The following is a 26,270-nucleotide window of genomic DNA, read 5'->3' on the forward strand; positions in this document are numbered from 1 at the left end:
ATTATCAACTTAAAATAGACTGTTACAGATATAAGCTGTTAAATGTAAGTCTCATGGTAACCACAAAGCAAAAACCTACAATAAATAAACAAAAGAGGAAGAGAAACAGATATAAGAATACCACTAAAGAAAGTCATCAAATCACAAAGGAAGAGAGCAAAAGAAACGAACAGAGAAAAACTACAAAAGCTGCTAGGAGACAATTAACACAATGGCAATAAGCACATACTTATTAATAATTACTTTATCTGTAAATGGACTAAATTATCCAACCAAAAGCCATAGAAAGGCTGAAGAAATAAAAAGCAACACACTCCTATATATGCTGCCTACAAGAGATACACTTTAGATATAAGGACACACTGAAAGTAAAGGGGTGGAAAAAGAGATTCCATGCAAATGAAAACCAAAAAAGAAAGATGGATTAGCTATATCTGTATTAAAAACAAACAAAAAACAAACCTATAAAACATACTTTTTAATAAGAGACAAAGAAGGGCATTACATCAAGGGGTCAATCCAATGAGAGGATATAACATTTGTAAATATTTATGTACCCAAAATAGAAGCACCCAAATATGTCTCACAATTATTAACAGACCTAAATGGAAACATAGGCAGCAATACAATAATAACAGGGGACTTTCATATCCCACTTACATTAATGAAAAGATCATCCAGACAGAAAGTCAGTAAGGAGCTATCAGCCTGAAACAACATATTATACTATACGGACTTAACAGATATTTATAGAACACTCCATCCAAAAACAACAGAATACACATTCTTCTCAAGTATATACTGAACATCTTTAATAGATAGATAAATCATATGTTAGGCCAGAGATCAAGTCCTAATAAATTTAAGAATATTTAAATCGCATCAAGCATCTTTTCCAATCACAATGGCATGAAATGAGAAATTACATGACGAAAAATGGAAAATATACAACTATGTGGAGATTAAACAACGTGCTATTGAATAACCAATTGGCCAAAGAAGAAATCAAAAGAGAAATAAAAAATACCTTCAGAAAAACAAAAATGTAAACATTAACATGCTAAAACTTATAAAATACAGTAAAAACAGTTCTGTGAAGGAAGTTTACAGTGATAAATACCTACTTCAAGAAGCAAAAAAAATCTCATACACAATCTAACTTCACCTTAATGAATTGGAAAAAAACCCCACAAAGCCCAAAGTTAGTACAAGGGAAGAAATAAGGATTCAGTTCAGTTCAGTCACTCAGTTGTGTCCGAATCTTTGCAGTCCCATGGACTGCAGCACGCCAGGCCTCCCTGTCTATCACCAACTCCAGGAGTTTACTCAAACTCATGTCCATTGAGGTGGTGATGCCATCCAACCATCTCACCCTCTGTCATCCTTTAGAACAGAAATAAATGAAATAGAGACTAAAAAGACAACAAAGATCAGTGAAATTAAGAGCTAGTTTTTAGAAGGCAAATAAAATTGACAAAATCTTAGCTAGACTAAGAAAAAAAAGAGAAAGGACTCAAATAAGTCAGAAATGAAAGAGGAGATATTACAAGTGATACCACAGAAATACAAAGGATCATACAGACTACTGTGAACAATCATACGCCAACAAATTAGACAAACCAGAAGAAATGGATAAACTCCTACAAACGTATATGCTCAAAGACTAAATGATGATGAAACGGAAAGTCTGAACAGACCAATCACTAGCAAGCAGATTGAATCAGTAATCAAAAACTCTCAACAAACAAAAGTCCAGGACCAAACGGCTTCACTGGTGAATTCTATGAAACATTCAAAGAAGAATCAATATCAATCTTCTTCAAACTCTTCCAAAAAAATATAAGAGGGGGATCATTTCAAAACACAATTTATGAGGGTGGTATTACCCTGCACCAAAACCAGACAAGAGTACTATAAAAAAAAAAAAAAAAGACTTTTTTTTACAGGCTAATATTCCTGATGAACATAGATGCAAAAATTCTCAACAAAATATTCAGCAATACATTAAAAGGATCACATACCATTATCAAGTGAAATTTATTTCAGAGACGCAGGAATGGTCCAACATCTGTAAATCAGTCAATGTGATACACTATATAACAAAATGAAGACAAAAATGCTATGATCATCTTAATAGATGCATAAAAAATATTTGACAAAACTCAAATACACTCATTTATGATAAAAATCTCAAATCTCTCAACAAAGCAAGTATGGAGGAAATATACCTTAACATAATTAATGGCACACATGACAAGCATACAGCTAACGTACTCAATGGTGAAAATCTCGAAGCTTTTCCTCTAAGATCAAGTATAATACAAGGATGTTCACTTCACCACTTTTATTCAACACAGTATTGGAAGCTGCAGCCAGAATAGTTAGGCAAAAAAAAGAAATAAAAGGCATTCAAATTGGAAAGGAAGAAGCAATACTGTCACTGTTTGCAGATGACACGAACATAGCTAGGAAACCGGAGACTCCATCACAAACTAACAGAACTAATAAATGACTTCAGTAACACTACAGGATACAAAATCAATTTAAAAATCTATTGTGTTTAAAAACAAGCTATCAAAAAGAGAAATCGAAGACAATAATCCCATTTACAACTGCATAAAAACAGTAAAATACCTAGGAGTAAATTTAACCAACAAGGTGAAATATGTGTATACTGAAAACTATAAAACGTTAGAGAAGAAATTGAAAAAGACACAAATAAATGGAAAGATGAAAGACTGAAAGAATCACTATTGTTAAAATGGCAATACTATCCAAAGCAAAATACAACTTCAATGAAGCAGATATCAAAATTCTAATGGCATTTCTCACATAAATAAAGCAAAAAAAATCCTAACATTTGTATGGACCTGAACAGTCAAAGCAATCTTGAGAAAGAACAAAGCTGAAGGCACCATGCTCCCTAACTTCCAAGTATATTATAAAACTATTATTACATGCAAACAGTAAAGTTTTATTGGCATAAAATCAGAGACTTAGATCCATAGAACAGAATAAAGAGCCCAGAAACAAACCCACATATATATGGTCAATTAATTTATGACAAACCAAGAATATACAATGGGGAAAGACAGTTTCTTCAATAAATGATGTTGGGTAAACTGGACAGTCACATGCAAGAGAATGAAGCTAAACCACTATCTTACACCACTCACAAAGTTAACTCAAAATGGATTAAAGACTTGAACATTAAGACCTGAAACCATAAAACTCCTAGAAGAAAACATAAGCAGTAAGCTCCTTGATATAGGCCTTAGTGATAATATTTTGAAACTGCACCAAAAGCAAAAGTAAAAAAATTAAAAGCAGCAAAAGGGAAAATACACAACTGTGACTGCATCAAACTAAAAAGCTTCTGCACAGCAAAGGAAACCATCAACGACATGAAAAAGGCAACCTACCGAACGGGAGAAAATATTTGCACATTAGTAACTGATAGAGGGTTGATACCCAAAACACACAATGAACTTACACAATTCAAAAGCAAAAAACCACAAATCATCCAATGAAAAAATGGGCAAAAGATCCAAATAGACATTTTTCCAAAGGAGACATACAGATAACTAACAGGGACATGAAAAGATGGTCAACATCACTAATCATCAGGGAAATGAAAATCAAAACCACAATGAGAGAGCAACTCAAACCTTGCAGAATGGCTAGTATCAAAAAGACAGCAAACAACAAGTATTGGCAAGGATGCAGACAAAAAGGGAAACCTTGTGCACTGTTTGCAAACACTTACGTTAGTGTAACCATTATGGAAAATAATACAGAGATTCCTCAAAAAATTAAAAATAGAACTACCACACAATCTAGCAATTTCACCTCTGAGTATTTTTCTAAAGAAAACTAAAAAACACTAATTCAAAAAGATACATGCATCCTCGTGTTCACTGTAGAAGTATTTATAACACAAAGATGTGGAAACAACCTCAGTATTTATTGATGAATGAATGGATAAAGAGATCATGGGGTATGTGTATATATAAAGAGTATTGCTCAGCAATAAAAAACAAAAAGTTGCCACTTGCCACAGCATAGGTAGACCTTGAGGGCATTACACTAAATGAAGTAATTCAGACAAAGAAAAACAGATACTCAAATACTGTCTGATCTCTCTTACATGTAGAATCTACAAAAACAAACAAAAAATAAGCTCATAGATAAAGAAAACACATTGGTGGCTACAAGAGGCAAAACTTGGATCAGATGGTGGAAGAAATGAGTGATCGGTGTTTTGTTTTAATAAACAGAGTTTAAAAAAAATTTTGATGCTTTCTTCAACAAATATATGAGAAACATATTAGGTTGGTGCAAAAGTAATTGCGGTTTTGCATTCTTGAACTCTGCCATTTGACATTGGAATGCATTCTTAAATGTGATGGTTATACATCGTTTTAATGCACATTTCTCACTTTATATTTCTTTGCTAATGACTTATTACTTGCTATTTATTTTACCTTTATTTTAGTCTGTGGAAATGATGCTAGACAAAAAGCAAATTTGAACAATTTTCTTATTTGAGTTCCAAATGGGTTGTAAAGCCATGGAGACAATTTGCAACATCAACAACACATTTGGTCCAGTAATTGCTAATGTACTTACAATGCAGTGGCGGTTCAAGAAGTTTTGCAAAGAAGATAAGAACTTTAAAGATGAGGAGCACAGTGACCAGCAATAAGAAGCTAACAATGACCAACTGAGAGGATCATCGAAACTGATCCTCTTAGAACTAGATGAGAAGCTGCCAAAGAACTCGATGTTGACCATTCTACAGTCATCTGGCATTGAAGCAAACTGGAAAGGTGAAAAAGTTTGATAAGTGGGTACCTTGTGAGCTGACCATAAATCAAAAAAATCCCAACAACAATGAACTATTTCTTGATCTGATTGTAACGTGCAACAAAAAGTGGATTTCACACGCCAACCAGAGACAACCAGCTGAGTGACTGGACCACAAAGAAGCCCCAAGCACTTTCCAAGGCCAGACACACCAAAAAAAAAGGGTCATGGTCACTGTATGTTGGTCTGCGGCCCGTCTGATCCACTACAGCTTTCTGAATCCTGGCAAAACCATTCCATCTACAAGTATGCTCTGCAAATTGAGGAGATGCACCAAAAACTGCCACATCTGCAGCCAACACTGGTCAACAGAAAGGCCCCAATTTTTCTCCATGACAATGCCCCACCGTACATTACACAACCAACACTTCAAAATTTGAATGATTGGGCTACGAAGTTTTGTCTCATCTGTGATTATTCAGCTGACCTCTCACCAACTACCACTTTTTCAAGCATCTTGACAACTTTTTTCAGTGAAAATGCTTTCACAACTAGCAGGAGGCAGAAAATGCTTTCCAAGAGTTCAAGTAATCTCAAGGCATGGATTTTTATGCTACAGGAATAAACTTCTTATTGGCAAAAATGTGCTGAATATAATGGTTCCCATTTTGATTAATAAAGATGTGTTTGAGCATAGTTATAATAAAAGGCAGAGACATTACTCTGCCAACAAAGGTCCGCCTAGTCAAGGCTATGGTTTTTCCAGTGGTCATGTATGGATGTGAGAGTTGGACTTAAAGAAAGCTGAATGCAGAAGAATTGATGCTTTTGAACTGTGGTGTTGGAGAAGACTCTTGAGAGTCACTTGGAGGGCAAGGAAATCCAACCAGTCCATCCTAAAGGAGATCAGTCCTGGGTGTTCATTGGAAGAACTGACGTTGAAGCTGAAACTCCAATACTTTGGCCACCTGATGCGAAGAGTTGATTCATCTGAAAAAACCCTGATGCTGGGAAAGATTGAGGGCAGGAGGAGAAGGGGACAACAGAGGATGAGATGGTTGGATGGCATCACCGACTCAATGGACATGGGTTTGGGTGAACTCTGGGAGTTGGTGATGGACAGGGAGGCCTGGCATGCTGCAGTTTATGGGGTCGCAAAGAGTCGGACACAACTGAGTGACTGAACTGAATCAATAATGATTTAAAATTCACGGTCTGAAACCACAGTTACGTTTACACCAACCTAATAAAAGGCAAAGTGAAAATATCAATAAGAGCAGCAAATCGTCTGCATTACCTCTTTGTGTTTCAAATCCAACTGACTCCTGAGAGCCTTAAGTTCCCGTTCACGGATGTCCAAGCAAGTTTCTAGAGCGTGTGTCTGTCCTTCCCATTCAGATTTTTTATGAGCTACCATTATGTCAATCTGTTTCATGAGCTCCTGCAGTTCTGCTTCACAGGATGTCAAAAATCCCCTATAAATAAGAACAGACCCTTCAGAACATAGAACATATCTCCAAGTGGCTTTTCATCTTTCACATGTAAAAACAGAGCAAATGTAAACCTACCTAAGGTGGAACAATGTCAACAAATAATCAGAAGTAAAAAACAGGATCTCTGAGCTTTTCCCTTTAAGGCACATAAGGTGATCACCTATTCCACAGAACAGTCTTCCTCCAGCAGCTGACCTAAAGCCTACATCATGTGGCCAAACACAGACCGGTGGAAGTCTGGTTTGGGAGTGAGACTTCCACAACCAACAACTATCTCATCTTTAACATTTTAGGGAAGCTTGCCGAAGAATCCCGGCAAGCATATGTCATATTCTCAGCTAGCCAAGCAAATAAAAAGCTTTGGAAACAAGTAGGAAAATGACAATATAACTTTAAGAACTGTCTTAAGAAATTCATCCTTGAGCCAAATTTATTTCAACTACTTCTTTCCAACTTATTATTAACAACTTACTACAATCTATCTTCCTGTAAACTTACTGATGTCCTTCAGTATTTCAGGAGATATCAGATATTACAAAGGTAAAAACACAAGTGGACACAAATGTATTGGATTCAACGAGGTTTCCAGGAATGGCCACAGAGAGCTTCTCTGCCGGGAGCCAGCACGGGAGATCCCACCCATGACAAGGTCATGAGGAGAGGCCTGATGGGCAAGGCAAGTCAGGTCTCAAGGGGTCCTCTGTCTGAGCATCTACCCCAAAACCAAAATCTGTCTGTTTACTGTCTGCTATACTATACTCTTCTGACATTACCACCTTTTCTCTGGAAAGAGTTAATTCAGAGCTCCAGTTAACAGTCTCCTGCATATAAAAAGAATGTCTCGGCTTAAGCCCCTTTTGATGGCTTTCTAACTTATCTGACCGGACTTTACAACTTATGGATTGTTTACAGCCCCCAACTGTGAGAGGCACGAAGCTCAAAACATCTTAAAGATATAGAGCCTTTTAGAGCTAAGAATTAGTTTGGTGAAGAGTTTGCTGAGTTAATGTTTGCCGCCAGGCCTCCATATCCTTTATCTTTTAGGCACCTGGGAGGATATTAATCAATGTAATTGGGATGCAGAAATAGAAATATAGTAGTTTTGATATTAGCAACACTAGACTTTTGAGTTAACTACTTTTCTCTTTGTTATAAATCACTGTACTTTCATTGTTATAAATTGTATCCTTGCTATGTAAGAATGTAACTTTATTTAGTGTTTTCTGAGAGTGGCACCAGACTTTGGGAAGAACAACATTTTTAAGACAAATAAGTCTTCTGGTTGACAAACCCTTATCAGAAAAGGGCCGTAAAATGTTAACTGGCCTTCTGGCCAGAAGATGATGTAAATCACCTAAGACTTGTGTATACAACTAGGTATGCAGAGAGAAAGCCTGGTCTCGATAAGAGTCAGGGCTGCTGACGCTGCATAATTTTATATTATCCATTGATCTCTATGTACCAAAAAAAGGTATAAAAAGCCTTTACAACAATAGAGGAGGGGCCAGTCACTGGACTGGTTTCCCCTGCGTCTTCTTTACTCTATTTTCTGGCTGAATTCCCATCTGGAGCGGGAGGCTCACCATGTCTACTTACTTGCCCCAGCTTCTAAGATCCACGCGAGAGGGAGCCCAAGGCGGGGCACCCTCCGCTATTCAAATGGGCGCTGGTGGCCCAACGTAGATGGTGCAAATCTCTTGTCCTGAGATTTTATTAGTTCCCCATGTAAACCAAGTTATTCAGCCTCTCTTCTCCACTAAAATTTCCTACTATACTATTTCTTCTTAATTTCTTTTATATTTCTAAATAAATAAGTTTTCCTCACCTACGCCGTCTCCCCTTCGAATTTCCTGGATCCACCAGGGCAGTACCCCAGCACTTCTCTGTCCATGGGATTTTCCAGGCAAGAGTACTGGAGTGGGTTGCCATTTCCTTCTCCAAGAGAGATAACTACTAAGACTTAAATACTTAAAAAAAAAAATCATTTGCTCTTAGTGTCACAAAATCCTTTTGTTTTTTAAAAGTCGAAAATTTAAAGTGGGTTGACAGCAAGTATCCAGCTTCACACTGCTGAGATGAGGGAAACACCCCACAGAGAGATGCTGTCCACAAACATGACATGGATCAGCCTAGATTTTGTTCACATTTCTGCTTCTGTGCCCAAAGCACAAAATGTTCAGAGGCGTAACTCAGACATGTTTTTTAAACTCAGTGAGAAACTTAGGGTCAAAAGCAAACTTACCCATCACGCCCCCGATTTTGTATTCCTTCCAACAAAGCCTCCATGGCCAAATCTCCTTTCTTTTGGCAACTGGGAAAGCAAAAATATCAGTCAGGAGAAAACTCATTTTTTATGTTGTAACATTCCAACTTACAAACTTAAGAATGTGCATGAAAGCATACAAATTAACAATGAGAAAATGTAGCACTCCTTAGGATAACTGTAGAAGAGTCAAGGAATATCCCTTCAAGAAATAGCAGAAATGAACACACTTCAAAATAACTTACAATGATCTGTGCTGCCAGTGACACTCCCCGCATGACTGAAGTCAAATACCTTATTGTGGCATCCCTACTGTCTCACATAAGAGCAGGTCTGGGTGGAAGTGGGGGGCTAGCAGCAGAGGGACACAGACACTAACAAAACAAGAGGTCAGAGGAAAAGTGAGCTTTTTTAAAGAGACAGTGTTAAAAGGTAAATGTTCTGTGCTTGAACTTATTGGTCCATCATGGGAGCTCCTATTCAACTCTAGATGACAGGCCCATGAAGCTCCTAGAACAGCTTCCATCCCCTAAGAGGCGACTACTGACCTCCTTCCTCTGCACTTCATTGTTCTTAGTCCTTAACAGGTCATTTCACTACAGTTACATCACACTGGAAATGTCTTTCCTCACACCTTTTTCCCTTACTATTCCACCCTCAAGGGCAGAAAACCAGTTTTATTTATACCTGCAGCTCCAGGGCTTAGTGTGGCATTTCAACCTGATCTGCGCTGAATGCTTTCAGCTGGCTTATCTCAATTCCCCTCCCTTTTTTACCTAGCCCCCTGTATAAACTGGTCTATAGCTGGAGAACTGCAGAGAAGAATCTAGCAGAGAAAGAAGAGAAGGGAGGCAGAACAGACTATCACAGAAAGAGAAAGACACACCATAAAGAAAAGGCAGATGAGACCAGAAAGACCGCCCTTAAATTTGGATATGCCAATGAACGCTAACGGCTGTAGGTTTCTCACTTATCAGAAATCTTCAGAATGTTCATGTGTCAAACCACTACTCATTCCTGAAGAACTGCTTTCTTCCTTCAAAATTCAGAGGCTCAACTCTGAATCCTCTTCAAATTATATTGCTCTAAGAGGACTTGACCTGCCTCTTGAGAAACCTGTATGCAGGTCAGGAAGCAACAGAACTGGACATGAAACAACAGACTGATTCCAAATAGGAAAAGGAGTACATCACAGCTGTATATTGTCACCCTGCTTATTTAACTTATATGCAGAGTACATCATGAGAAATGCTGGGCTGGAAGAAGCACAAGCTGGAATCAAGATTGCTGGGAGAAATATTAATAACCTCAGATATGCAGATGACACCATCCTTATGGCAGAAAGTGAAGAAGAACTAAAGAGCCTCTTGATGAAAGTGAAAGTGGAGAGTGAAAAAGTTGGCTTAAAGCTCAACATTTAGAAAACTAAGAGTATGGCATCTGGTCCCATCACTTCATGGCAAATAGATGGGGAAACAGTGGAAACAGTGGCTGACTTTATTTTTCTGGGCTCCAAAATCACTGTGGATGGTGATTGCAGCCATGAAATTAAAAGACGCTTGCTCCTTGGAAGGAAAGTTATGACCAACCTAGATAGCATATTGAAAAGCAGAGACACTACTTTGCCAACAAAGGTCCATCTAGTCAAGGCTGTGGTTTTTCCAGTGGTCATATATGGATGTGAGATTTGGACTATAAAGCAAGCTGAATGCAGAATTGATGCTTTTGAACTGTGGTGTTAGAGAAGACTCTTGAGAGTCCCTTGGACTGCAAGGAAATCCATCCAGTCCATTCTAAAGGAGATCAGTCCTGGGTGTTCACTGGAAGGACAGTTGTTGAAGCTGAAACTCCAATATTTTGGCCACCTGATGCAGAAAGCTGACTGATTTGAAAAGACCCTGATGCTGGGAAAGATTGAGGGCAGAAGGGGACGACAGAGAATGAAATGGTTGGATGGCATCACTGACACAATGGACAAGGGTTTGGGTGGACTCCAGGAGTTGGTGATGGACAGGGAGGCCTGGCGTGCTGCGGTTCATGGGGTCTCAAAGAGTCGGACACGACTGAGCAACTGAACGGAACGGAACTGAACAAACCACCAGATATACAGTACTGAAACTGAAATAGCCCCTTTCAAGGAATTAATAGTCCAGCACGGGAAAGAAAAAAAATTTACTAAAATGTTCCCCTAAAGTGATAAATACAGTGATAGAGATATGCATAGGGTATCCTGCAAACACAGGAGAATAAGAAGACTGGAAAATACAACCATGGCACATTGTCTGCACCTATTTCTAAAGTTACTATCCGGAGTATTAAATAACTATTCATGCATAAATACAGCAGAGAGGATTTCTTTCTAGTTGGCTTATCATTTTTGTTATACCAAAATTAGATAAAATAAAAAGTTAAAGGTTTTCATGTTCTATTCCACTGTCTTTCAAACAATGATACAGTCAACTACAACAAGACAAAGATTCTGCTTTGCTCCACTGCAGGGAACTGAATGGCAGTACACAGTTCAGACAGTACTATGCAGATGAAGATCCAGGACAGAGTCTTACTCTGCAACTAACTAGTTTTGTGTCCTTGGACTTCACTTTCTTTCCTTATGAAGGGGCATGACCTATATAGTCTTTAAAATTTTTTCCCGTTTTTAATGGGATTCTAATGGTCAAACACATACATACTGTAAGTACCATGCTCTTGACAACTCTATGTGGATATTTAGATTTAGTAACATAACACGCAATATATTTTCTGGATGGCATTATTTAGTAACTAGCAATATTTATTTTGTCGTTGTTCAGTTGCTAAGTTGTGTCTGACATCATGGACTATAGCACGCCAAGCTCCTCTGTCCTCCATTAGTTTCAGGAGTTACTCAAATTCATGTCCAGTGAGAAGCGAAAAGTCACTGACTGTTCAACTGTTCTACCTTGTCTATACTGCCTAATTCAATCTTCATAACAATCATAAAAGATACATACTATCATTTTGAGGAAACTGAGGCTTGAAAGGTTAACTTGATTATGGTTAACTACAAACCACAGTCCCAGGACTCAAACCTAGGCAGTGTGGCTCCTAAGCTCCAGCCAATAGGTGATCTTTATATAATTACAGTATTCCAGATCTTAAAATATATCAGCATATCGTCTTTTGATTTAATAATATCTTCCTGATATAAACAAAATGAAACCAAACTGAAAAGTCTGGACACAGGAAGAAATACAGACTGAACTATGACACCACCTCCATGGACACCAGAGGGCAGTAGCACAACAGTGAACATGGCCCATTTCAGAAATTAAAACCATGGTCTAAGTCTAAGACAATGAGCTCTGTTTCAAACAAAAGGTGGGGGTGATGTCGGTAAGGTAAGTAACAATTGCTATAGAAAATGATCTAATATACAATGTTTTTTAAAAAATACTTTCACCATCATCTTGAGCAGCTAACAAACACTATCCCTTCTCCTTCCTGAGGATCAGGTAAATAGCAAGAACTCAGATTTTCTATGGACTTTTCTGAGTTTCTCCAGCAGCTGTATCATGGACTCCTTTTCTAAACAATCTGACCCTCATTCAGCTGCATGCAGTACATTACTTTGCTTTCCTTTTTGGCCTGTTCCATGCAATAATTATGTGAAGTTTATTCTTTGTCCAAAATAAATACAATTTTAAGTATTACGTTGGTGCAAAAGTTTTTGCACTGTCAAACTTTGCCCTTTGATGTTGGAATACATTTTTGTATAAATGCAGTTATGCTATACATCATTTTAATGCAATTTCTCACTTTATATTTTTTTGCTAATGACATTACTTGCTATTTATTTTATATTTATTTTAGACGAGGAAAATGATGTTAGACAAAAAGTAAATTTGAACAATTTTCTTGAGTTCAAAATGGGTCATAAAGTAGCAGAGAAAACTCATAACATCAACCATGTATTTGGCCCAGGAACTGCTAATTGAACGTACAGTGCAATGGTGGTTCAACAAGTTTTGCAAAGGAGACGAGAGGCCTGAAAATGAGAAGCATAGTGACCAGCCATCGGAAGTTGACAACAAGCAAGCGAAAGGATCACTGAAGCTGATCCTCTTACAACTACAGAAGTTGTTGAAGAACTCAGCATCAACCATTCTATAGTTGTTTGGCATTTGAAGCAAATTGGAAAGGTGAAAAAGCTCAGTAAGTGCCGCATGAGCTGACTGCAAATCAAAAAAAAAAAAAAAAAGTCATTCTGAAGTGTCATCTTCCCTTATTGTACACAACAACAATGAACCATTTCTCAATCAGACTGTGATATGCAATGAAAAGTGGATGTTGTAGGATAAATGGCAACCCCCCACCTCAGCGTTGTACTGAAAAGAAGCTCCAAAGCACTTCCCAAAGCCAAATTTGCACCAAAAACAGGTCATGATCACTGTTTGGTGGTCCGCTGCCTGTCTGATCCACTACAGCTTTCTGAATCCCAGTGAAACCATTATATGTGAGAAGAATGCTCAGCAAATTGATGAGATGCACCAAAAACTGCAATGCCTGCAGCTGGTACTAGTCAGCAGAAAGGGCCCAATTCCTCTCCGCAACAACGCCTGACCACGTGTCACACAACCAACACTTCAAAAGTTTAACTAATTGGGCTACAAAGTTTTGCCTCATCCCCCATATTCACCTGACTCAACGGACTACCACATCTTCAAGCATCTTAACAATTTTTTGCAGGGAAAATGCTTCCACAACCAGCGCGGTGACAGAAAATGCTTTCCATGAGCTCATGGAATCCCAAGGCATGAATTTTTATGCTACAGGATAAACAAACTTATTTGTTGTTGGCAAAAATACATTGACTGTAATGGTTCCTATTTTGATTGGGCTTCCCAGGTGGCACTAGTGGTAAAGAAACTGCCCGCCAATGGAGGAGACATAAAAGACATGGGTTCGATCCTAGGGTGGGGAAGATCCTCTGGAGAAGGGAATGGCAATCCACTCCAATGGACTGGAGAATCCCAAGGACAGAGGAGCGTGGCAGGCTATAGTCCATGGGGTCCCAAAGAATCGAACATGACTGAGCAACTTAACACACTATTTTGATTAATAAAGATGCACTTGAGCCTAGTTATAATGATTTAAAATTCACAGTCTGAAACCACAATTGTGTTTGCACCAACCTGTTAATTAGTTTGATAATCTGTTATTCCTTGCCATTAACATAAAATGTTAAAGTAGTTAAATGGAAACTTTGTAGCTCTATAATTGGTACAGGACAAGCTTAGTCATTTCAGCATTTAGACCAAGACATCAACAAACAAAAGTTATAATTAAAAATCTCCACTGGAATGAAGACTGTTTTAAATCAGTGAAATCTAGAATAAGGTGGTTAAAAGAAATATAGGCTTTTTCATCAAGTCTGGAAAGCTGGGAAAACATACTTTAAATCTTAGAGAAAAAGAATCCAAAGAGGGTATCTAATAATGGGCAAATCTTTGAGGTTCATTAACATATTGGAATTTAAGAGCTAGAAAGGACCGGAAGGCCTCCAATTTAGCTTCTTCACTTTATAGGTCAGGAAAAATAGCCAGAGGTATGTGCCTGAGATCAAAATATTCACAAAATGGGACACAGAAACAAAATAAATCTAGTTGGAATTATTAATTAATCCTAAGAGAAAGAATATGTCTATTCATCAAGTCCCATTTTAAAGGAGGATTACAATGTTTTGTCCCTTAACTCCCTTGGTGTTATTGTGATTACAAAGATCTATGGCTGTGTCAGATATACTATGACTGAAAAACTGTACCTGCTCCAATAAATAATCAGTATCATTTACAAATGCCCAGAAGGGTTCCTACTTAAACTTAAGGGAGAAAATTATCAGATAAAAGATCAAAGAAACCTCCCAAAATAAAAGTGAAATTTTAAAACATGGTCTAAATTATGACTCCAAATTCAAAAAAATAAGGGCAAAGACTAAGAAATCTTTAGTAAATAAAAATACAGTCTTACATGGTAAAGATGCTGTAAGCAAAGCTGAAAGATAAATGACAACAATACTTAAAGTTTTATCACAAGGGTTAATTATCCAAATGCATAAAAAGCTTCTAAAAACTGAAGGGAAAAAAGAAATCTATAGAAAAATGGACAGAAGATATGAACAAAGAGTTCACAGAAAGAGAAATCCAAATGAACTTAAACATATGAAAAGATCCTCAACCCTGTTCACAGTAGAGAAATATAAACTACATGTTATGCATGATTGTCAAAATACATTAAGCATATAAAATTATATACAGATATATAACATATAGTGCATTTGTTCTTACGTAAGGACAAGCCCCAAGCTAGTAAATATGATACCTGTAAGAAAGGGAAATAGTCAGGGTGGAGAAAAAAGGAAGCTAAACTTGTCAGGAAGGACCTTAACAGGTACTTGTTTTATAGGCACTATGCCAATGTTTTACTTATAATGAAACAAATCCAAATGAAGAAAAAAGCAGTATTGAAAATTACTAGAAATGAAATAAACTATCAACTAGATACCAAGTTGGCAGCCTTACCATGTAACAAATTGCTTCATATGCTTTGAAAACACAACAACTTTACTGTACATATTTCAAGTGGGGTAGGTACCAAGGACAAAAAAGTACTACAAAGAAATTCTAAACACCATTCAGGAAACGGTTAACAGTAAATCTGGTATCCTTAATTTGAAAGAATTACATACAGGAAAAAAAGTAACTGTGTTAATAAGCAAAAGAGAAAAAGATATAAAAATATAAAATCAAGTGTTTTTAAAAAGCTATGAAATTAAACTGGCAATATCAGTGTGAATTCTGTATGGTTCTTGTTTTTAAAATGTATCTATTTCCTAACTTTGGCTACTATAAATCCTAAAACCAATGACCAACCTAGTAGCAAGAGGACCTCTAGCACCCAGACTTCTCTCTCAAATCACCTCAAGGAACCAGGGCTTCTTGGTGGCCAGAAATGTATAAGTGAGCCAGGAATATGTTTTAAAAGAAAATAAGGAAACTCTCAAAGACTACCACTGGTCATATCAAAGTGGACAGGAGCCAACTTTAAACAGGCTGCCACTTGCCAACAACTTAAGTATGCAAAAAAAAAGAGACTGCAATAGGTTGAGACAGTTAAAATATATTCAAATCTATAAGTTCATGATGATTAAAAAAAAAAGAAAATCCTCATGGTTACCTTTGAAGGTTGCTAGGCCACCAACTCATTACTGTGCTCTGAAAATAGAGGGAAAGAATTAAGCATTTTTCTTGCCTTTCCTATACAAACTGTATTTCAAATAGCTGGTGGGGTTATCAAACAGCTGGTGAGTTAAAAAGTTCTTCATAAAAAATTTCCAGCTAATAAATACTAAGGAATGATGGAATCAGAAAATCACTATATTGCAGCCCCTAATGCAATGGATATAAGCAATTTAAATCCATGAAAGGATCTCACCATTAAGTGAATGGTTCATGGATAATTTCATGATGAATGGATTGGGCTGACAATACCTGAACCCACACTGCTCAATCTTAACATTAAGAAAGAGAGAAACTCAGAAATAACATGCCTCACTTAAGTATTTTGCACCAACAATGAAATCTTCCTCTGCTTCCTCCCCCAAAAAAGTCAAGGTTGAATCTGATCAAGCTTCTAGATCAGTGCTGTTCAACAGAATTATATGCAATTATGAAGACACTTTATATATGCAGCATTTGAAGAGTAGCTATTTGGCATATGTGACTATCAGACACTTGAAATGTGGCCAATGCAACTAGAAAACTGAAGTTTTTAGTTTTATTTAATTTTAATTCATTTAAATAGCCACAGGTGGCTGACACCTACTATATGGGCTGTGCAAATCTAGATCTCACTACCAGTTTATTCCCTTTAAAGGAAATAAAGGGAACAGGTGTACAAGTTAAAAGATGGCATCTGGATGCAGTGAACTAAATCTAGAATGTTAAGGGAAAAAGGGGAGGTAACAAAATTGTAACATTAAATAAGACTGAGGGACTTCCCTGGAGGTCCAGTGGTTAAGACTCTGCCTTCTAGTGCAGTGGGTCGCTGGTTCCACCCCTGGTCAGAGAGCTAAACTCCCACATACCAAGTGGCCAAAAAACCAAAATATAAAACAGAAGCAATATTGTAATAAATAAAAGACTTTTAAAATGATCTTCATCAAAACCAACCAAAAAAATCTTAGCAACACATAGATCTCTATGGGATTTTAATCCAAACAAGCTGATTTTAAAAACACATGTATGATAAAAAATAAAAATAAAAACACATGTATGGGACAGGTGGGAAAATCTGAACCCAGACTGAATACTGACAATGTTGTTCAGTCGCTAAGTCATATCCAACTCTTTCCAACCCCATGGACTACAGCACGCTAGGTTTCCCTATCCTTCACTATCTCCTGGAGTTTGCTCAAACTTATGTCCAATGAGTCAGTGATGCCATCCAACCATCTCATCCTCTTCCACTGCCCCTTTCTCTTCCTGCCCTCAATCTTTCCCAGCATCAGTCTATAGGATTTTTACTAATTTTCATAGATGTGATGACAAAACTGGTTTTGTAAAGCTGAAAACACAATCTGAGTTCTTAAAGAAAAATATTTAAAGTAACACAGAAACCAAAAATTCAATTCCTGAAACCCAGGTCAGTGTCGGTTTTAGCTGAATTTCAAACAAGCTTCCTAAAAGGAGGAAGCTCTAATAAAGTTGACTAGTGATGCTATTACCGTCCAATACCACTACTACCTTAACTGAGAACGGGAAGGGCCAAAGTTGTTCTACCTTTTAACGGGAGACAAGTGGCATCAATACAATTAATACATACAACAACTACAATAACTGTTAAAACCTGAATCTATAATGTTTATCAATATCTAGCCCGTTTTAATTTCAGTTGTTCTTACTATACTGATCACTGATGATATAGTCAAAAGGCAAGAAGCTCGATAAAAAGCTAATAATACTACATTTCAAATAAGAAAATACATACCCTTTATTATATCATTAAGCTACAGCTATGATCAGTATAGAAAAATTTGAAGGTAACATGTAGTTAATGATCCTTATGGTTTCCTCTTCGTATCTAGAAAATAGTTAAATGCAAGCATGTGGGGAACTGTAAAACTACAGGGCACAAATCCTACAGTACTGTTTTATTAAAGGAAGGAAAAAAATGTTAACACTGGTTTAAGGAACCGTTTGTAAGCCTTAAGGAAAACTACTCTGCGCAATACGCATGCTTTAACTAGACGCTGTAAATGAACACGAGTCGCTGACAGCAAGCTCACTTTTACTCTCTGATGTTGTAAAAACTACATTATGAGCCTAGGTTTACTGCTTCCAAATATGTTCATGATTATAGTGCTTTATGGGCCCATCCCTTTTTTTCTCTCACTTTATTTCGCATCCCTGATTTCTATGGAGCAATAAGTTCAGGGTTCCCCAAATTCTGTCCTTCATGATTTCTGCCACATTACCATACCTCTGGAACTAACATTATGGTTTTTAAGTCAATTATTTTTAAAAACTTGCTAAATTTCCCACCCATAAATGAACCACTATCACCTGCCGTCAGCAACCTAAGCCTCAACAAGGCTAGGAAGGATGCTAGCCAAATGAGGCAGCCCAGGCGGGAGGGCTGGGCCGGGGGTACCTCCCCAGAAGTGGCAGCCTGACTCGCTGCCGACTCCGCTGGGAGAAGCGGAGCAGCTCGCCCACCCCGCCGCCCTCCCGCCGGCCGGCCTCAGGGGAAGGGCTGACCACCTGGCTAGCCCGGACTGCGCGCCGTGGGAGGCCATATCTTGCTTCGCGGGTCTGCGAAGCGTTTGCGGCGAGGAGGGGCGGGGCGCCGGGGCGGAGCCGGGCCGGCGGAGGCGAGCCTGGAGGCCAGCGGGCGGCTGAGGAAGTCGGCCCCCGGCCATTCGGCCGCTCAGTCTGCGGCCCCACTGCAGCCAGGGCGGCCTCCGGCTCCGGACACCGGCACCCGTCGCCTGTTGGACTTTCACACATGCGGTTACAGGCCTGCCACGAGCGCGCCCCCGAATCTTCCCGCCGTTACCTCCGGACGGGGGCGCGCACGCGCGTCACCGCCAACCTGACGTCCAGTCACGGTCTTCGGAACATTCGTTCCGCCTACTGCTCCCTGACTTTTAATTGAAGCAACGTCCTCCTTGACCCCCCCCCCCCTCCGCCCCGCCAAATGGGCTCACCGACTTCCGGGGATCGGAGAGCAGGGCGCCTCGGCCACATGACCGCTGGGGGCGTGGTTCTGGCTGTGCTGGGCCAGTGCTGGTAAAGGTTTCCCGCGCCCTAGCTTAGGTAGTGTAGGAGAAGCGCATGTTCGGGTTTCGGCCGATCCTATCGGCAGAGGTCGTTGCCCTCACCTCACCCTGATAACTACCTCCCTTACCGCTCGTCGGGAGGGTAGAAAAGGACTTACACGAAGGCCCTGGACTTCCCCCGCTTCCGCATTTGGTAGAGCCCGCCTTGGGCCGGAAGCCGAGGTTATGGGGCGGGATCCCACGCCTGTACGGACGGTGGTGGCCCGAGAGGGTCATATTTAGCGGGGGGGAAAGGGCATTCCAGGTTTGCTCTTTTAACTGCAAGTTTACCGATCTCTAAAACAGAGGTGAATAAAACTGCCCCTGTCCCGAAGAAACGCACGCACCGCTTGTCTGGGAAGACCCTGTAACGGGCAATGTAACAAGCCCCTGATGGGGCCCATTCACTGCGCCCCGGGAAATATGGAACCTGCGGAGGGGCGGATATCGCGTTCTTCTTGGAGCTTAGAGAAAGCTTCCTGCAGGAGGCAACCTGGGAGCTAAGTTGTTTAGAGTGACTGGGGGTTAGCTGAGGAAAAAAGGAAGAAGACAGAGCATTCCAAGCTTTGGGACAGTCACGTGTGTAAGATTTTGTTCAGGAAAGTGGTAACAGTTAATTATGGGGACTGGCAAGTGCCTGGGACGCTGGCTGTGACCTGGTCATTGCCCGCCTTGTACTTTCCACGCTTCCAGCCCCTGAAGAGTGACGGCACCTTAGCGCCTAACTCTGGAAATGAGATGTTAGCCCCGATGAGCTGACACTCAACTTTGAGTTTGGAAGGAAAAATAGGTGTTCGTGATGGGGCAGAGAGACCTTTTTAGGTGCAAAGGCTGGAAAGTGTGACAAGTTAGATATATTCTAAAGAAGAATAGGTGAAAAACTATTTGAGGCCAAATTGAGGGAAAACATGCTGAATCATTAATAAAAAATTTACGCACAGCAATTGAAAACAATAATGCTTGAACCATCAGTCATAAAGCCAACTTAACTTGCCTAGTGAATCATAAAAACAAGGAACCATTCAAGGGCAGAATGCATGCTGACGCTGAGTGATCCGAGAAAACTTTACCAAAAAATGGAATCTGTGTGTGACTAGGAAGATCAGCTGGGAGGTACTGTGATGTTATAAAGAAACTGTAATCTAATCCAGGTGAGATGAGTCTCCCTGGATGATCCAATGCCAAAACCCACACTAGAAAGCCTAGAGAACCCTAGTGGCTGGATTACATCATCTTTTCATTCTTCATGTTTAAGAAATAACCTCTTTGGTTTACAGGTCCCATCCGACAAGATCAAAGCTGCAAGAGAATGGACAGTGAGGTACAGAGAGATGGAAGGATCTTGGATTTGATTGACGATGCTTGGCGAGAAGATAAGCTGCCTTATGAGGATGTTGCAATACCACTGGTAGGCTGAAATGTGTGCTGAGGGTGATGGGTTAAAGGTCTGATCTGGTAGACCCTAGTAGGTGTAGGTTATCAATGGACAAATAAATTAAAGTCAAAGAAATCAAAACTATGGAGTCCTCTGACTCTAGAAACCTCTGGAGAGTATTTAGCTCAACTTTGTATTTGAAGAGAAATGTGGTTCAGATTGCTGAGGTGACTAGCTCAATTAGAGGTCATATGAGAACTAGAACTGAGGCCCTCTGAGCCATGTTCTGTCCACCACACCAAAGGGAGTAAAGAATTTAATGCACACCATGAGGAGGAACAGGAAGCAGTGGTATATGCACTTAATTTCTCTACCTGTGGCCTGTCATTTTTAGAAACTCACAGTTTTGGAACACATATCTATTCTAGGTTCCCTGGAAAATATTCAGAAGAGACCTGGCTTTTCTTCTTTTACATTTAGATCATCAAGCTCTTTTCTTTCCTAATCTCTGGAAAATTATTCTGCAGGGAGTTTGTTAAGCCTCACGTCATAAGATCTAAACGTTTTACTCGAATAAATGCTTACTAAAAATTCTGTCATAGAATTTTTGTCATAGAAGCCTAACAAGAAGAATAAGGATTGTTTTTCTGTAGAGCCTGCCAAGAGTTGTTGATTAAATAGAATTTGCAAGCAGGTGGTCTGCTGTGGCCATACATGTTTTCATTTAAGAATAAGAGGTAATGTGTTCAAGGAATAATACACGTAACAGATAATAAATGACAGCTTAGTTCAAGTTTAGAAAAATAATCAAAAGAGCATAATAAGAATTATAGCTCCACTTTCATTGAATACCTGTTTTGTGCCATGGGCTGAGGTTGAAACCTGACTTATTTTATCTATATCCTTAAAAGAACCTTCAGGGGTGATGATGATGTCCCCACTGTACAGGAAGAAAATAGGATCAAAGAGGAGATCTTGCCCAAAGGTTGGTAGCTAATAAGCTAGACTTCACACTGAGGTCTGTGAGGCTCCAGATCCTGTCCTGTGGACTTTTGTTGGTTCTTTCATTCCACAAGCAGTTCTTTGAAGCCTATTGTGTGCCTTAAGACTAGGTAAACATAAGGATGTTTCCTGCCCCTCTGAATCTAGAAAGGCAACATACATCAAAAAATAATTGTAATAGTAAATGTTCTGAGTGGAGGTCATGAACAGCTATGTAGTCTAAAAAGTGACTGCTTGCCTGGTGGGCATTAGAAAGGGCTTCAAGAGGAAAATCACATTTAAGCTGGTCAGAGGGTAGGAACAGAGGGTTAGTGAGGGTAGACAAGCAGTGGGAACAGATGTGCAAAAGTTTTGAATGGCTTTGGGAGATGCTAAGGTATTCAGTGTGGATGGAGAATATAACTGTTTTAAGTACGAAGAAAAAATGGTCTTGGGCCTTATTTTGAGAGGAGCATTTGATACCAAGCTTACCCCTCATCCTGAGGAGTGAGAATCCTCAAAGTAGAGATGTGCTATGTTCGAAAATACTAGAAGAGCAGTTCAGCAGCATCATTAGAGAATGTCTGCCAAGGAGAAAGGCGCCGGTGACAGGGCAGAGAGGCCAGTTAGGAAGCTAAGGCAGTGTCTAGACAAAGGAGGAGGGCCTAAACAAAGGCAAGAAAGTGCAGAGGAATTGCTGAATTCTGGACGTGCTAACAGCAGGATTTGGGGACCATTTGTATGGATGGGGTTGAGGGAGAGGGAAATTTCTATGCTGACTTCCAAGCTGTAGCCTGGCCCTGTTGCTAATCCATGTCTTTTCCCCAGGCAATGTCTTTTCCCCTAAGGCAATGTTTGTGTCAGTTAGCTTTTGCTGCTGCCTAACAAATATCCCCAAAATATGGTGGCTTAAAACAATAGCTATTTATGTCATGATTTTGTCACTCAGCTGAGTCTTCTTGTCTTTGCCAGCATGGTTGATCCCTGCTGGACTTGGTGGTGTTTTACAGTGGGCCAGCAGACTGGCTGGTGGCTAAGTAATTCTGGAGGCTTTGACATGTCTCACAGTTAGCAGGCTGTCAGCTGGAATGATGAGCTAACTAGGCCATAGTCTCATTATCCAGCAGATTAGCCCAGACTTCACATAGTCATTTTCAGATTCTAAGAAAAGGATGAGAAGAAACTGCAAGGCTTTCTGAAGCCTAGACCCAGAAGTCACATGACCAACCCCAGCTGAGGGTTGGGGAAATAAACTCTGACCTTTCATAGGAGTAGCTGCAAAGAACTGTGGCCATTTTTTGATACTTTGTGTTTGTTTTCCAGGCACATAGGCAATTTTATATGTTGGCATGTGTTGCAAGAGACAATAGTGACCAAATTAAAGACATGCTTATTTTAGAATGAGATGAAATTAAATAATTGATTAACCAAGGACATGTTTATGCTTTGTCAGCTATAAGTAGTAATTGAAACCAAATTTCCTCTTTGAGTGCATTATTGCTTTACAGTAAATGATCATTCCTTTCAATTTGTACAAGTATGTTTGAATCTGAGTTTTACCTTTGTAGAGCAAAATGCATGTGATTCAGATATACTTGTACATCTTACAATTAAATCATTTTATTCATATTGAATGTCATTTTGAAGTAAAAAGTTATTATATTCATATACTGCAAGTTGGAGTCCAGTGGAAAATCCTGTCTGGTTATTGAGTAACAGTTTGCTGCCCTTAAAAATAAAGTCTAAATTAAGATAAATGAAAAGAAATATATTGGTATCAGAGAATTCTAGTACTAAGCAGAGTTCTGGTAGTAACAAATTTAAATACAAAGAAACTATCAAAAAATTCTCACCACACTACAAAAAACTGATGAACTATGCGAGTTGATGGACGTGTTACCTAGCCTTACTGCAGTAATCATTTCACAATATATACGTGTATCAAATCATGTTGTACACCTTAAACTTACACAGTGTTACATGTAAATTAAATCTCAGTAAACCTGGAAATACATAAGGACACTACCCCAGATTCTACCCTAAGTGCGGCCCATGGCTTACCATTTTCAGACAATTGTAGGTAAGCTGTGTTGCTTTCTGTTGCCCTGCTCCAGCACTAGAGGGAAGTCTCTTCTATCGTCTTATGTTTCCATGCTCCCCACTTACTTCCATTATGTGACAGAGGCACGTTGGATACCTTTGAATTGTTTTGAATTGGATTGTTTTGAATACCTTTCTCGTGCGTAAGGAATATGCCAGCAGATGTGGCATTCTATAAAGCAGCTTCCCCACTCCACCCGCTCCAAAGGATTTAGTGCTGGCTGATTTCATTGTTCCTAGCCACTAGTGCGGAGAAGGCAATGGCACCCCACTCCAGTACTCTCGCCTGGAAACTCCTATGGATGGAAGAGCCTGGTGGCTGCAGCCCATGGAGTCGCTGAGAGTTGGACACGACTCAGTGACTTCACTTCCACTTTTCACTTTCATGCTTTGGAGAAGGAAATGGCAACCCACTCCAGTGTTCTTGCCTGGAGAATCCCAGGGACGGCGGAGCCTGGTGGGCAGCTGTCTGTGGGGTTGCACAGAGTTGGACACGACTGAAGCGACTTAGCAGCAGCAGCAGCAGCAGCCACTAGTGAGGATGGCTAGTAGTTCATGCCCTGCCCGTGCAATGCTGGGCACCTGACCTGCATTATCTCACTTAGCCCTCACAGCAGTCCTATGAGGCGAGGACTACTTTTTACTCATTGCTGAAAAGGAATCAGAGCCTCCAAAGGTCTGAATACCTCGCCTTAGTACCCCAGGAAATGGTGGCGTCATGGGCTAGGATCCCAGTGGTCCAGGAATCCTGTGTCTTTGGCCTTCTGCCACAGTGCCTCCCATACAGGCCCCAGAGTCATAATGCGGTTGTTCTGACTGGAGGCGGATGGGGCACGTTTGATCAAAGTTGTGATGTTTTTTCCTCACTTTTTTTGATTCTCTCTCTTTCTATAGGATATATTTCTATACTACCTGTTTCAGGAACTCACAAGTTTTCATTCTAAGTGTTCTTGAGTTTTAAGGGGTTTGTTAATGCAAAGTAAGCCATCGTTCTGAATGTCCTTTGTACCTTTTCAGAATGAGCTTCCTGAACCTGAACAGGACAATGGAGGCACCACAGAATCTGTTAAAGAACAAGAGATGAAGTGGACCGACTTGGCCTTACAATACCTCCATGAAAACGTTCCCCCCATAGGAAACTGACTCCTGGCTCCTTGTTCATCAACAGATTTTTTTTTTTTTTTAATACAGATACAAAACATTTTCTTTCTGTCTCCAACTTAAATCTTTTAGTGATAGATCAACTCAAAAATGTGCAACTAATTTTGTGGCAGCGAAATACAATGTGAAAATACTCCATCAGGTTGAGAAGCTGATTGCAGTTTCTTAGGGACGGAGAACATCTGGCCCTTTGAACCTGAAGTTCTTCGTTGACTAGCTTGTGTTTGAACATGATTCATTAAACATTTGCCTTTAATTCTGATTTTGCTTTACTGTCAGAGTTCATCACTTCCCAACTACTTATATGTGTCCTGTGACACAGGTGACTGGGGATATGAGAGGGAAAGGTGAAGAAAGATGAAGTCAGACGTGAGAATGAACACCCATTCTGAGACTCATCTGAGTGGGTACATGTGGAGTCTGTAGATGTTGTGGATATATCGCCTGGTCACTGACTACTGGGATTCCTAAAATTCCCCATGAAATTTTCAAAACTTTGGAATAAATTTACAAATTAAAAGCTATCTTGACAATTAACTTCTCTTCTCCCTACAGCTTTCTCTGGTGCCTCAGGAAAGGTGAGATGGACCACTAGTTTTACCCAGTAACAGGATTCTTTATTTTCTCAAAGCCCTTTAAGGTGTAACTGAAGCACTGTAGAGTCAATATTTGGTTACACATTTGAGTAAGAACTTGTATTTTGAATAACACATTGATGGACATTTATTTCCCAGAATTATTTGCCTCTGTTACATGGTATCACTCTTGTTCTCTCCCCAGATTGTAAACTCTGCAGGGAGAGGCCCTGGTTTTACACCTGTACCCCTCATCATAAAACTGGAAACACTGAATAATTGAAATCTCCCTTATCATTTTTAACTGGGTCATTTTATTTACATACCTTTTAGGAATAAGAAGTATACCACAAAACAAATGAGCTGATTTTAGGCTTTCAATCTGAAACGTGGTTGTAACAACTCACCTGTCATCCAGACACACCCAGGCTGATGGGGTCCCTGGGTATCAGTGACTTGCCCAGAAGTCATTCATCTCAGAATAAAGGGCTCAATTCACCAGCTCAGTAAAAAAGAAAATTACATACCAAGAGAAAACAAAGTTTTTCAAAAAATTACCTAAAATTCCACAGTTCTTCCACATTCTAGGTAACTGAGAGCTTTACTACAGCTTTACTTGTGTGCAATACCCAAGACACTGACATCTGGAAATCCAGCCTTGCTTGTGGGCCCAACCTTTCCCAGGAGTATTGGTAGACCAGTCTCACAGTATGAGACTTGTAAACTAGACCGTTGTTGGTTTATCTGCTTGGTTGTGACCCTCATCTGAGAACTGCTCCCATAACACATTTGTGACCCATGATAGGGTGGCAGAACAGTAGCTCACTGCAAGGAATTAGGTGACCAATTCTAGGCCAAATTGTCAACTGCAGCTTTAGAATCTGCCCACCTAGGCCTGGCTGGATGATGGGCACAAGAGATGCTAGGCTGCCTTTGTAGGGTGCCTCCCTAACCATAGGAGCTGAAATACCCGCGGAGGAAGGTGTCTGCAGGGGGGCTCAACGGCCGTGTCCACGTGGCCCTCCTGTGGTTCCTATGCCTTGGCTGCTGTGCTTTCCAGTTCAGCTCATGTGTGCTGCTCTCTGTGGGAGGCACCCCACTAGGTACTGGTAATGGCAGTGAACAAAATGGACGGCTTCTGCCTTCATTTAGTGGGGAACAG

The 26,270-nt window shown here is 39.8% G+C and overlaps 2 protein-coding genes across 28 annotated transcripts in view; one reads left to right on the plus strand and one right to left on the minus strand.

Moving 5' to 3' along the window:
• The window catches only part of CEP63 (centrosomal protein 63), an 85,931-nt gene extending 66,842 nt beyond the window's left edge, over positions 1 to 19,089 (minus strand). For 5 of the 21 annotated variants that reach the window (XM_060395578.1, XM_060395572.1, XM_042236834.2 and 2 more), the window contains exons 1-4: positions 18,360 to 18,721; positions 15,775 to 15,812; positions 8,542 to 8,610; positions 6,104 to 6,281 (exon numbers count right to left, since the gene is read on the minus strand). In XM_060395578.1, the coding sequence (XP_060251561.1) occupies positions 6,104 to 6,281; positions 8,542 to 8,610; positions 15,775 to 15,812; positions 18,360 to 18,605 (531 nt within the window). In that variant the 5' untranslated portion in view covers positions 18,606 to 18,721. Of the gene's footprint in view, positions 1 to 6,103; positions 6,282 to 8,541; positions 8,611 to 15,774; positions 15,813 to 17,586; positions 17,680 to 18,359 lie in introns of those variants that run through there. The other 16 variants (XM_060395588.1, XM_042236842.2, XM_042236811.2 and 13 more) reach the window with 10 other exon arrangements.
• ANAPC13 (anaphase promoting complex subunit 13) lies at positions 18,466 to 24,795 on the plus strand. Of its 7 annotated transcripts, none has more exons than XM_060395619.1 (3): positions 18,466 to 18,914; positions 20,194 to 20,324; positions 24,390 to 24,795. In XM_060395619.1, the coding sequence occupies exons 2-3, from the start codon at positions 20,226 to 20,228 to the stop codon at positions 24,513 to 24,515; spliced, it is 225 nt and encodes a 74-aa protein (XP_060251602.1). In that variant the 5' UTR covers positions 18,466 to 18,914; positions 20,194 to 20,225; the 3' UTR covers positions 24,516 to 24,795. The 7 variants fall into 7 exon arrangements, with proteins under 7 accessions (XP_060251602.1, XP_042092788.1, XP_004003373.1 ...); XM_042236854.2 differs by having other exon boundaries at positions 18,466 to 18,887; XM_004003324.5 differs by lacking the exon at positions 18,466 to 18,914 and adding an exon at positions 19,120 to 19,224.
• The last annotated feature ends 1,475 nt before the right edge of the window (positions 24,796 to 26,270 follow it).

This window comes from Ovis aries, chromosome 1, assembly GCF_016772045.2.
Source record: "Ovis aries strain OAR_USU_Benz2616 breed Rambouillet chromosome 1, ARS-UI_Ramb_v3.0, whole genome shotgun sequence".
NCBI classification, from domain to species: Eukaryota; Metazoa; Chordata; class Mammalia; order Artiodactyla; family Bovidae; genus Ovis; species Ovis aries.

What these genes read in the sequence shown, in the direction of transcription:
- ANAPC13 (XM_060395619.1), top strand. Translation starts at nt 20,226, where the DNA reads ATGGACAGTGAGGTACAGAGAGATGGAAGGATCTTGGATTTGATTGAC. An exon ending in AGGATGTTGCAATACCACTG is followed by an intron (nt 20,325 to 24,389) that starts GTAGGCTGAAAT and finishes GTACCTTTTCAG; the next exon opens with AATGAGCTTCCTGAACCTGA.